A 12,436-nucleotide genomic window follows, 5' to 3' on the forward strand; every position below is an offset into this window, starting at 1 on the left:
TGATTATGGCCTTGTCTAAACAAGATCGGAGTTGGTGAACTCAAGAGGCTTCCATAGCCTTGGCAGTTCATAACAAGAACTTTGGGTGATTACTGATATCATAAATAAGAGTGTCAATTGTTAAATCAACAATGGGGGTCACTGTGCACCTGCTCCCCATGTAGGACCTCTGTCCTTAACGTGTTGTACTATGTGAATTAATGGTAAAACTACTACCCAAACTGTACTCTGTACTTTGTGTGTCTTTGTGGGTGCAGTCTGTTGAAATCTTCACTTAGTATATACTAAGTTAATCTTCTGTATCTAAAGATAATTAAAAATGAATCATGATGAAAAATGGGATGGGAGAGGGTGTGGGAGATGGGAGGGCTGCAGGCGGGAGGAAGGTTATGGGGGGGGGAAGCAGCTATAATTCAAAAGTTGCACTTTGGAAATTTATATTTATTAAATAAAAGTTAAAAAAAAAGAAAACACATCTTTGACTGTCCCTCCAACCTATCCTCTATGATTTCATCATGGTCAATCAGGGCTTTCGGGACCACCACAGGTTTACACACCAGACCTGTAAACCTGTGTGTACAAGGGACCAAGAGTGGTTATTTAGATAGTTTGCTTGGGAGTATTTGGCATCTTTAGAAAGAGTTGGTGTTCAGATAAACAAAACAGCAAGTTGCATCATTACACGTGTTTCTCTAGAAAGAAGTGAAGGGCTGGTGTCACTCATTGATGGCTCTGTGTACACCCCAGCCATTGTCTTCATTACTGCATCTTAATATCACTCTCAGACCTACAGTACTCTGCTAGGAACATGAGTTTCTAATTGCTAAATAAATAGGTACATCCAGAGAACTGTAGGAGCTCATCTCCCTGCATCTACCACTCCAAACAATTAATCCACTTCCCCAACACACTTCTCAAATTCAGTATTCTGCACCAGCAACCTTGAATCAACACACCATGGCAAATTGCAAGTCACAGGAACTGTGATAAGTGACATATCCTGTGACAAGTGACAGGAACTGTATTCTTTATTAAACATTGATTTCCTGATCATATCTATGTTTCCTCACATTTCATATAAAACATCTCAGTAGAATTTTCTTAAATACTTTCAATTTTTTTTTTAATTTATTAGACAGGTAGAGTTACAGACCCTCAGAGAGAGAGACAGAAAGGTCCTCCTTCTGTTGGTTCACTCCCCAAATGGCCACCATGGATGGCACTGCACTGATCCAAAGCCAGAAGCCAGGTGCTTCTTCGGGATCTCCCATGTGGGTGTAGGGGCCCAAGCACTTGGGCCATTCTCCACTGCCCTCCCGGGCCTCAGCAGAGAGCTAGACTGGAAGAGGAGCAACCGGGACTAGAACCCGGTGCCCATATGGGATGCTGGTGCTGCAGGCGGAGGAGTAGCCACGTGAGCCACGGCACTGGCCCCCTTAAATACTTTTATATGATTATTTAAAATGTAACAATTTATGGTTCCATGAGAATGACTTGCAACTGCATACATTGAGGATTGGCTCCATCCAACTATTTATCTTGTCTATTACCTCACATCCTTTTCATTTTTATGTGTGACCACGCTTAAAGGGTGGTGTCCAAGCACTTTGCGATAGATAATATGGTCTCAGAATGTTTCCTATGGTATGTCAAATATATGTAAACCTATAGAAAGTGAAGGAAAGGGGCCGGCCCTGTGGTGTACAGGGTAAAGCCAACACTTGCAGTGCTGGCATCCCACATGGGGGCTGGTCGGCATCCTATCTGCTCCACTTCTGATCCAGCTCTCTGCTATGGCCTGGGAAAGCAGTAGAAGATGTACCAAGTGCTTGGGCCCCTGCACCCATGTGGAAGACCTGGAAGAAGCTCCTGGCTCCTGGCTTGGGATCGGCCAGTTTCAGCCATGGCAGCCATTTGGGGAGTGAACCAACAGAGGGAAGACCTCTATCTCTTTCTCTGCCTCTGCCTCTCTGTCAGGCTGCCTTTCAAATAAATAAATACAAATGTAAAAAATTTTAAAAAGGAAACTGAAGGATATGGATGGTTGCTTGCCCTGTGGTCTGGGGACTTGCTGTTGACTGCTTAGTGAAGAGACTATCTATGGGATAGGGAAGTGGTTTTGGATCTACATAGAAATGTTGTTTTCACAAATCTGTAAACACACTGTATACAATGTGAGTGTACAGTATGAGTATGGATGTGCTTCAGTTCCACTGAGATTTTCAGTTTAAAGTGATTCACATTGGCTATGCAAATTATATGTCAATAGAAACAGCATTCTCTCCAAGTGGAATTATAGAAAAAACTCTAAGCAAGGTCAAAAATAAACAGCAGTCAATGGATAGATTTAGCCCTATGTATTTAATTACAGAATCATTTGTATGTATTCATGAAAACTACATATAAGTGTGATAATGATACCATCTTATTTTTATTTTTTGAGGATGATTATAGATAAGTTTGTTAGTTAAATACTGATTCTACAGCTATTTCACCTTAAGATTGTGTTAGCAGCTTTGTGGGTTCAGGAAATCCTAGGAAGGTGACCTTCAGGAAGAAAGCATTGTAAATTATGATTAAAACAGATTCTTGACATAAGCATATTCTCTGTAACAGTATGTAGGAATTTGGGGTAGGAGCTGGGTGTTAGAGTAGAAAATAGTAACCCACAGTCATCTACTGTGCTGTTGATAAGAACAAGCACCAAGAAGTCTTTGAAGTACCATCATGCATAATTGGAAAATGATTATTATTCAAGAGATTGTGTACAATACAGTATCCATTTCAGGATAATAGCTTCATAAATTGACTCTGGTACTGGGAAGGAAACCCCACTTAAATTATGACATAGAAAACTCAAATGACCCAGAGAAAACTGAACACAAAGCATATGTAGTTTAGATATCATATCAAGTATGAGTGATTGTAGTGTAGGTAAATTGATTAAGAAAATAGATATTAATTCAATATTTCAAAATTCAGGGATAGTTGCTCAATATAAAATGACATTATTGTTTGTATCCTTGCTAGGCGGCTGAAGATAGCTTTACACAATTACTCTTCTTTTATTTCAAACATTCCCTAGTCATGTTTATTTCCTAATAAGTCTATGAAGAGAGAGAAAAATCTCAGAGCCAGCATCATGGCTCACTCGGTTAATCCTCCGCCTGTGACACCGGCATCCCATATGGATGCCGGGTTCTAGTCCCGGTTGCTCCTCTTCCAGTCTAGCTCTCTGTTGTGGCCCAGGAGGGCAGTGGAGGATGGCCCAAGTGTTTGGGATCCTCCACCGTCATGGGAGATCAGGAAGAAGCACCTGGCTCCTGGCATCAGTTCGCCGCAGTGCTGGCCGTAGCGACCATTTAGGGGAGTGAGCCAACAGAAGGAAGATCTTTCTCTAAGTCTCTCTTTCTCTCACTGTCTGTGACTCTACCAGTCAAATAAAATAAATAAAATAAAAAAAGAAATAACCTATTAAAAGAAAGTGAGAGAAAAATCTCCCACTTAGCTGGGGCTGGGCTTGGGACAGAACCAGGTGCCAAGAAATAAATCCAAGTCTTGCACATAGATGACAGGAAACCAATGCTTGATCTGTCACCACTGCCTGCCAGTGTCTGAATCTGAGAAGTTGGGGTCAGGAGCTGGAGCCAGGGATTGAACTCAGGAACTCCATTGAGGACATGGTCATAATCACTAGGCTAAAATGCCTGCTATCCATTTTGTTATAAAACAGAGAAATTAGTTGGGGTGCTAGGTTTCTGCAGCATTTGCTACTTATAGAACCAGAGTTCTGAGATGAGTAGCTCTGAGAGATCATGCGACAGCAGAAACTTCTGTGTGGGATATCACTAAAGATGTAAGCACAGTCACAGTGAGCATGGCTATAGCCAGAACAAGTGAATCCATTGCTCTCTCCCAGAGATAAGGAAGGATATGTACCTTGATCTAATCAATTCCTCTTCTCCACCATACAGTCATCAAGTACTTATTTTAAAATGATGTCATGGGGTGCCTCTGTGGCGCAGTGGTTTAATGCCCTGGCCTGAAGCACTGGCATCCCATATGGGTGCCAGTTTGAGACCCAGCTGCTCCACTTCTGATCCAGCTCTCTGCCATGGTTTGAGAAATAAGTAGAAGATGGCCTAAATCCTTGGGCCCCTGACCCATTTGGGAGACCCAGAAGAAGCCCCTGGTTTCTGGCTTCAGATCATCACAGCTCCGTCCATTGCAGCTATCTGGGGAGTGAGCCATTGGATGAAAGACCTCTCTCTCTCTCTCTCTCTCTCTCTCTCTCTCTCTTTCTCTCTGACTCAGACTTTCAAATAAATAAATAAGTCTTAAAAATGATGTCAGCCATTGTCATAGACAAAGATTTCTTGTAAGACCCTAGAGGCATAGGCAATAAAAGCCAAAATCGACAAATGGGATTACATCAGATCGAGAAGCTTCTGCACTGTGAAAGAAGCCATCAGCAAAATGAAAAGACAACTGACAGAATGGGAGAAATTATTTGCAAACTATGCAACTGATAAAGGATTAATAACCAGAATACATAAAGAGCTCAAGAAATTTAACAACAAAATAAACAACCCAGTTTAGAAGTGGCAAAAGACTCAAGACATTTTTCAAAAGATGAAATCAAATGTCCAACTGACACATGAAAAAAAAAATGCTCAGGATCACTAGCCATCAGGGAAATGAAAACCAAAACCACAGTGAGGGTTCATCTCACCCCAGTTAGGATGGCTTTCATACAGAAATCAACAAAAAACAGATGCTGGTAATATGTTTGGAAAAAGGTACCCTAATCCACTGTGGGAATGTGAGCTGGTAAAGCTGCTATATAAGAGAGTGTGGAGCACCAGTTTATATCAGTAACAATGTGGAAAAAAATGAATGTCCTGCTGTTGACTATTAGATAAAATGAATATGGTAGACAGAAAGATAAATACCACAAATTCTCCCTTAAATGTGGGAGCTAATTTTAAAATAATCACAATATGAAAATTTGATAAAGCACTTGGAGATGTGATGCCATTGAACAGCCCTTTTCTCAATTGTTGAGGAACAGTTTGTTTTTTTCATACTACTTGTTGAACTCTTACTTAGTATAGAATTAACCTTATGTGTATAAAGTTAATTGAAAATATATCTTAGTAAAAATAAGAATGGGAATTGGGTAGGAGGGAGGAAGAAGTGTAGGAGTGTGGGTGGAAGGGCAGGTAGGGTGGGAAAAATCACAATGTTCCTAACGTTATATTTCTGCAATGCATGAAGTTTTGACACCTTAATTAAAAAGGTTCTGGGGAAATAAAAGAAAATTCATTTTGGCTGTGAAAAAAAACAGAAATTTTAGAAGAGAAATATGTCTGTGTGTACCATTTGGGCTGCAAATACAGTGTTTTTGCAATACTTTGTTTTAAATCCTTGTTGAATGAATTATTAAGAACTAAACAGTACTCTAGCATTAATATTCTATGGCAATTTTAAAATTTTCAGTATATGAGGGAAGCTGAACATCTTTTCATTGGATTATTGTTTATAACCCTGCCTATTTTCCTACAGTACTATGGTCTTTTTGCTTGGTACTTGTTGAACCCTTTATTTAGTGGAGCATTAAGCCTTTGAGTCAAATGCAAACTAAAACTATGTTATCTAAAAAATAACAATAAAATATTAGGTTGAACAAAAACAATGAAAGAGAATAAAATTGCAAAACAAAATGATAAAAATCAGTAAGATGGAGTTTGAAAAAAGAATTGATAAAGCCTGCTGCAATGTGGATGGGTTTGAAGCCAGACTCTTATGCCACATATTGACTGCTGCCACTTGTCAGAATTATTCAAAAAGGTAAACTCTTAGAAACTGAAGGAGATGATTGCTTCCATGATATGAGTTTGAAAGTGATTTCTTACTGCATAATACAATTTTTACGGTGATGAAAATCACTTCACTCCACATAGAGAAGACTATTGCACGAATGTGTGAACATACTGTGCACAATCTGCATGTTCAATATGAATATGCATGCACTTAAATGCTTTTGACTTGTCCAGTTTAAACTTGGTTTGTTTTTGCTATGAGAATTTCACATTAATCCAGCCTTGTGTCCCATGTGCAACTGGAAAAAGAAAACTTAAAACAAAGACAAAACAAAAACCAATACATTGACAGAAGAACGTACAGTTACTAAGTCAGTGCCATGTGTAAATGAATATCCCATATATGTGTGATAAAAGCACCATTTCAAAAATCTTAGCAATGAGCATTTATTAAGATATTTTTGGGCAACACAATATCTCAACCACAGCCACAAAACACGTGTCCTCACACGGGGAAAACCCCAGTGCTGCCACCGCCACTGGTCATGGGCAGACCCCAACCCCACAAAACCCTTGTGGGAACATGGCAGTGGAACTTTTAAAGGGGACCCCCAGGAGGGTGAGCAGCCCGCAGTGGCAGAGAGCAGGGATGGGGGCCATACTGGGGCCATGGGGGCGAGGCGCAATATCTCTACAGAGGAACACTGTATGACCAAGCACCTCCTGTGTCTGGAAAAGAAATCTCACTTAAATGACAATGTCAACAAAGAAATGATAAGCACTCAATAGCCAGGGAAAACAGAATGTAAAGCATGTATAATTGGATGTCTTAGCAAATATGAATGCTTACATTGTCTGTATATTGATAAATAAATAGAAAGTAATTCAGTCTTTACCATTTCAGGGCTAGCCTTTTAAAATAAAGTAGCACTGTTGTTGTTGCCCTGATGGGCATTTACACCATAATTTATCTTCACTCAGTATAAAATTTTTCTCTAAATTCCATAACAAACTCTGAGATGGAGAGAAACAGAAGGTTAGTGACAGATAGAGACCTCCCATTCAATGCCTCACACCTCTACACCCCCAATGCCTGTGCCTGGGCTGAGGCTACAACCAATAACAGGTAGTCAAACACCTAAATTTTCACAAGGGTGGCCAGGATCAAGTTAATGTGAAGATTCACCACTTCCTTCCAGGGTCCCAGGAGTCAGAAGTCCAGGTCAAGAGCCAAAGCCAGAGCCAAAAATAGATGCCATGCATGCACTCAGATTGCTAGGCTAAATGTCCAATCCACAAGTAGATTTTAAAGGAAATATCAATTTTAGTCCTTCATATTTCTGGAATGATATTTCAGAGTAGATTGTTGGGTCTAAACTCCAAATATTTGATAGCAAATCAAGTGGAAATCTTAAGAATCATTTACAACTTGCTTTTTTTCTTTAAGTCTTTCAAATTGTTCTCAGGTCTTAAAAGAATAACATAGCATTTGGGGACAAATATGCAGCCTAGGAGCCCTGCACTGGATGCCAAGATGGAGAAGACCTCCACGGCCACCATGACTTTCCCCTTGGTGCTGTGGTAGACAGGCAGGAAAGTCACCCAGACACTGCAGAACATCAGCATGCTGAACGTCAGGAACTTGGCTTCATTGAACGTGTCAGGCAGATTCCTGGCTAGGAAAGCCACAGTGAAGCTGGTCAGGGCCAGCTCCCATGAATTACCACAGACTAGACCACTCTAGACCCGTGGATACTGATGACATTGTTTATAGATGAAGAGATGACTTAGAGGTTTCAATTCTGGGCTCACTGAGAAGCAAAACCCAAGTAACCCCACAACTGACCTCCTACATTGCATCTAAACAAAAGTTTTCCAACTGAAGTTACTCTACAAAGAAAGAGGAACTGCCCCACTGCATTTACAGATGTCAGTGTAGGAACACAGTACAGATGAAGAAGCCTAGAAGCATGACAGCTCCAAAAGGATGAAACAGTTCTCCATTAATAGATACTGAGTTGAAGGAGATATATGAACAAATAAAAATAAATTCAAAATAATTATCCTTAGGAATCTCAATGAGATATCAGGGAACACAGATGGTCAATTCAAAACAATTAAGGAAACAATATATGATATTAAACATGTCATAAGCAAACAGAAGAAATCATTAGAAAGAATTAAACAGAAATTTTGGAGTTGAGAAATTACACCAATGAAATAAAAATACAATGAACAAAAATAAAATTGGACAGTAGGAGAAAAAAATTGCTGACCTTGAGATCAAGATTTTTGCCATCATCCTATCAGGCAAAAATAGAGAGAGAGAAGTTTAAAAAAAAAAAAAGATAGCCTAGGGGATGTATGGGCTATCATTAAGTAAACAAATGTTTGTGTTACAGGAATAATCATAGGAATAGTCATTGAGAACTTCTTAAATGAAATAATTGAGATATTATTTGAAATACACACACATATATATAAGAAATAATTATTGAAAATTTCCCCAGTCTTGTATTTTATATGAGCAACCACATACAGGAAGTTCAAAGGACCTCAACAAGTTTCAACGAATGAAGACTTTCTACAAGGAATGTTGTAGCCAAATTGTCAAAAGTTAAATGACAGAGGCCGGCACCGCGGCTCAACAGGCTAATCCTCCGCCTAGTGGCACCGGCACACCAGGTTCTAGTCCGGGTCGGGGAGCCGGATTCTGTCCCAGTTGCCCCTCTTCCAGGCCAGCTCTCTGCTATGGCCCGGGAGTGCAGTGGAGGATAGCTCAAGTGCTTGGGCCCTGCACCCGCATGGGAGACCAGGAGAAGCACCTGGCTCCTGCCTTCAGATCCGCACCGTGCGCTGGCTGCAGTGCACCGGCCGCGGCGGCCATTGGAGGGTGAACCAACGACAAAGGAAGACCTTTCTCTCTGTCTCTCTCTCTCATTGTCCACTCTGCCTGTCGAAAAAAAAAAAAAGTTAAATGACAGAATCCCAAAGACAGTGAAACATAGACATCAAGTTTCACTTAGACTAATAGCAGATTTCTCAGCAAAAACCTCTTGACCAGAAGAGAATAGGATGATATGTTCAGGTCTTGAGAAACAAAATTCCAACCAAAAATGCTTTATCCAGTAAGCTACCTTTTAAAAGTGAATCAGAAATAAAATCATCATCTTCAATAGCTTCTCCAGTAAAGTATAACACTGATCTTGGGATTATACGTTCACGTAAAAAGTGACCAATTTCAAAGTCTGCAGCAAGGATAGCTTCAGCATCATCATCCAAATCTCTGCTCTCAGGAACTTCAGGAGGGGCAAAAAAATTAAAGAAAGAGTCATTGGAAACTGTTTTAGTCACAGTACGAACTGTCCCATGTCCCTTGTGTTTCTGCTTCTTCTTAATGGTTTTCAAAGTGACATTCTTTCCTTTTTTCCAATCTATCTGGCACCCCATACAACCCATAATTTCTGAAGATGATGATGATGATTATGATGAAGAAGGTGAAGAAGCGGATGAGGAAGGGGGAGAAGAAGGAGATGAGGAAAATGATCCAGACTATGACCCAAAGAAGGATCAAAACCCAGCAGAGTGCAAGCGGCAGTGAAGCAGGTTGTATGTGGCCTTGAGGATAACCTGCACTGTAATAGCCTAAACACAACTATTATTTACTTAGAGCCTTATGTTTTTGTATTTCCTTGGTAGATTCAGTAATTTTTTTAAGGGAAAGGAATTCATACTTTAAAGATCAATTTGTTCTACCTAGCATTTTAACAATAGTTTTCCTGCAAGATATGTTGAATGCTCAAATTCTTTCATGCGTGTTCATTCATTGCTACATAGTTTGGTTCTCCTGGAAGTTTTTTGAAGTGTAGCTTTTGGAGTACAATTCTGAATTGCAGCTGTTTTTGTTTTGCTCATTTTTTTTTTTCCTGAAGAACCAAAGTGTTTCTTCAGTTGGTAGTTGAATGAATTTGTCTGCTTGCATTAGCTGTGCCTTTCATTAATTTGTTACAGAAATACAATGATTTATACTAAAACAATTCATATTTAAGAAAAAAAGAGACCAGATTTGTGGTGAAGAATTTCCAGTATGACCACAACCAATAGCTGTTAGATCGTTAATGGACTTTTCTATTTTTAGGCAGCATATAACTTTTTTTTCTGATCCATATTATATATGTTTATTCACTTCAATAAAATAATGGTTACATTGGCTTCTTGCTGTTTAAACCATAATCTTTTCCTGTTTTTTCATTATGAAATAATTTTTGGTTTAACCATTCCAGTACTTAAGAAATTTTAGGTACTTTTCTTATTGAGGTCAGTGCAGAACCTTTGCAGTCCAAGGATGGCAGCTTTCATCTGGTTTAGGCTTTCTGTTCTCTCCCCAGTACTGCAGGTCTAGTTGACTCAGTTGCAGTTATTAGGGTGAATTGTATCATGCAATTATAGAGGACTTGCTCCGATGTGTACTTCCAAAGAAGATCTCTAGGTACTTAACCTCCTTTAATTCAAAGTATATTCCAAGTTACACGTCTCAGTAAGATCCCAGATTTTTTACTGCCAAGTGTTTGCTCTGTGGCTCTGTATAGTTACTATGCATATGAAACAATATAAATGCCTTCAGTGTAGTGCCTCACATGAAGTAGGAGTTTAATAAATATTCATTTTCTTTAAATGAATTTCCTTACCAACCCATATGTTTTTCCCAGTAGTACTGTTATTTTTCAGACTATATGGTCATCACATTTTGGAATTGCTTTCCAAGTCAGAGTACAAGCTGTATCTGCAGATAATTATCAATATTTTTAGAAACAAAAAATCCTCAAAAATGTTTTGGAAAATGGAACTTTCATCAGAAAAAGTAAATGACTTTTTTCCAAGGCAACACTGACATTACTATATAGTTATAGTATCTTTTAAACATATTTTGCCATATTGCTTTGTATTTGTAAATAGTTGTTTTCTGGTTTTGTTTTTTTTTATTTTTAAAGATTTATTTATTCAAAAGTCAGAGTTACACAGAGAGAGAAGGAAAGGCAGAGAGAGAAGGTCTTCCATCTACCAGTTCACTCCCCAGTTGGCCACAACTGTAGGAGCTGAGCCATTCTGAAGCTAGGAGTTTCTTCCAGGTCTCCCACATAGGTGCAAGGGCCCAAGAACTTGGGCCATCCTCCACTGCCCTCCCAGGCCATAGCAGAGAGCTGGATGGGAAGTGGAGAAGGGGATTTGGGCACCACAGGCGGCAGCCTTACCCACAGGTGTCGGCCTTACCCACCACGCCACAGCACCAGCCCCTGTCTTTTCTATTAAACCCATTTGTTAAATTAGGCTAATAGTACTAGAGTATATAAGAATGACCACTTGGGAAGAATAAAACAGTGTTTTAAACCATTAAATTGGGTTTCACCTTCCAATCTATTAATTATGTATGTATGTATGTATTTATTTTAGCCTTAATTTACTTAGGAAAAACAAACAGACTGTAGAAACTGCAGAAATATCCATTTTGATCCAAGGACTCAAATTGCCACATTTTTGTATGTCATTTTTTTCAAAGTTGACTTCCTAACATAATGTGCCGTGTACATTGTTGCCAGTCTGGGCAGCATATAATTTTTAACAAAAACCTCTAATTCATAGTGATTATTGGTTGCCCATATGGAGGTCAACAAAACGTAGGATTTTCAAGTTAGCCTGATATCTTACTGTACTTTTAAATGTAACCTCCATTAAATCCACTAAACCCACTAAACATCTTTTCTTTGTGGTAGGGTCTACCTTCTGCTTCTCTGGAAAGGATGAATTTACATCATTTGATGAGCCTATTTCAAGTTTTTTGTTACTGTTTGTTTTGCTTGTTTTTGTTTTTGCAGCCTAAAATAAAAATGTCAAATACAATTTTAGTTTTCTAAAAAAGTCTTAATTTTGTACTAATTTAGGTTAGAAGCAAGGCTTAGTTTGAATTAAGGGTTGTGCCCAGTTAATCATATTGAAGAAAAGGGTGCCAACTTCAGAAAAGTATACTACCAGAAAACAAGTGTTTAAAAAAAAAAACTTAAATGATGTAATACTTTTTTAAAAAGAAAAATTAAAAAGTTAAATTCCATTTCCTCATGTTTGGGACTAGAGAGAAGACCCCAAGCTTCTATGATTTATCTAATTCTTAGGCTTTTGTTTAGTATGTATTAAAATGGGTAGTACTGTTTACCTAACTACCTCACCTATGTGTTAAAGCATATTAAATCTCATGAAATGTTTCAGTCTGAATAAAACCTTGAAAATCTGAAAAAAAAAAAAGAAATAAAATCATTCCCAGACCAGCTAAACTGGGAAAATTCATCATTACCAGACAAAGAATCCTGAAGGGAGACCTACATTAGAATTAAAGGATCAGGGCTGATGCTGTGGCCCAGTGGGTTATTGCCTTGGGTTGAAGAGCCAGCATGCCATATGGGCACTGGTTCTGGAGTAGGCTGCTGCTCTTCTGATCCAGCTCTCTGCTATGGCCTGGAATAGCAGTGGAGAATGGCCGAAGTCCTTGGGCCTATGCACCCATGTGGGAGACCTGGAGGAATCTCCTGGCTTCTGGCTTTGGATAGGTGCAGCTCCAGCCA

At 39.2% G+C, this 12,436-nt stretch overlaps 1 protein-coding gene and 1 long non-coding RNA gene across 2 annotated transcripts in view; one reads left to right on the plus strand and one right to left on the minus strand.

Moving 5' to 3' along the window:
* Positions 1–9,281, minus strand: part of LOC100347629 (vomeronasal type-2 receptor 116-like) — a 46,598-nt gene extending 37,317 nt beyond the window's left edge. The window contains exon 1 of the mRNA XM_070067614.1: positions 8,960–9,281. Within this exon, the coding sequence (XP_069923715.1) occupies positions 8,960–9,281 (322 nt within the window). The remainder of the gene's footprint in view (positions 1–8,959) is intronic.
* A 39-nt stretch (positions 9,282–9,320) lies between these two features.
* On the plus strand, positions 9,321–11,720 carry LOC138847820 (uncharacterized). Its single transcript, XR_011385735.1, has 2 exons — positions 9,321–9,459; positions 11,594–11,720. It is a non-coding gene; the product is annotated as an uncharacterized lncRNA (long non-coding RNA).
* Positions 11,721–12,436: the final 716 nt, after the last annotated feature.

Source organism: Oryctolagus cuniculus (genome assembly GCF_964237555.1).
Source record: "Oryctolagus cuniculus chromosome 16 unlocalized genomic scaffold, mOryCun1.1 SUPER_16_unloc_1, whole genome shotgun sequence".
Taxonomy (NCBI): domain Eukaryota; kingdom Metazoa; phylum Chordata; class Mammalia; order Lagomorpha; family Leporidae; genus Oryctolagus; species Oryctolagus cuniculus.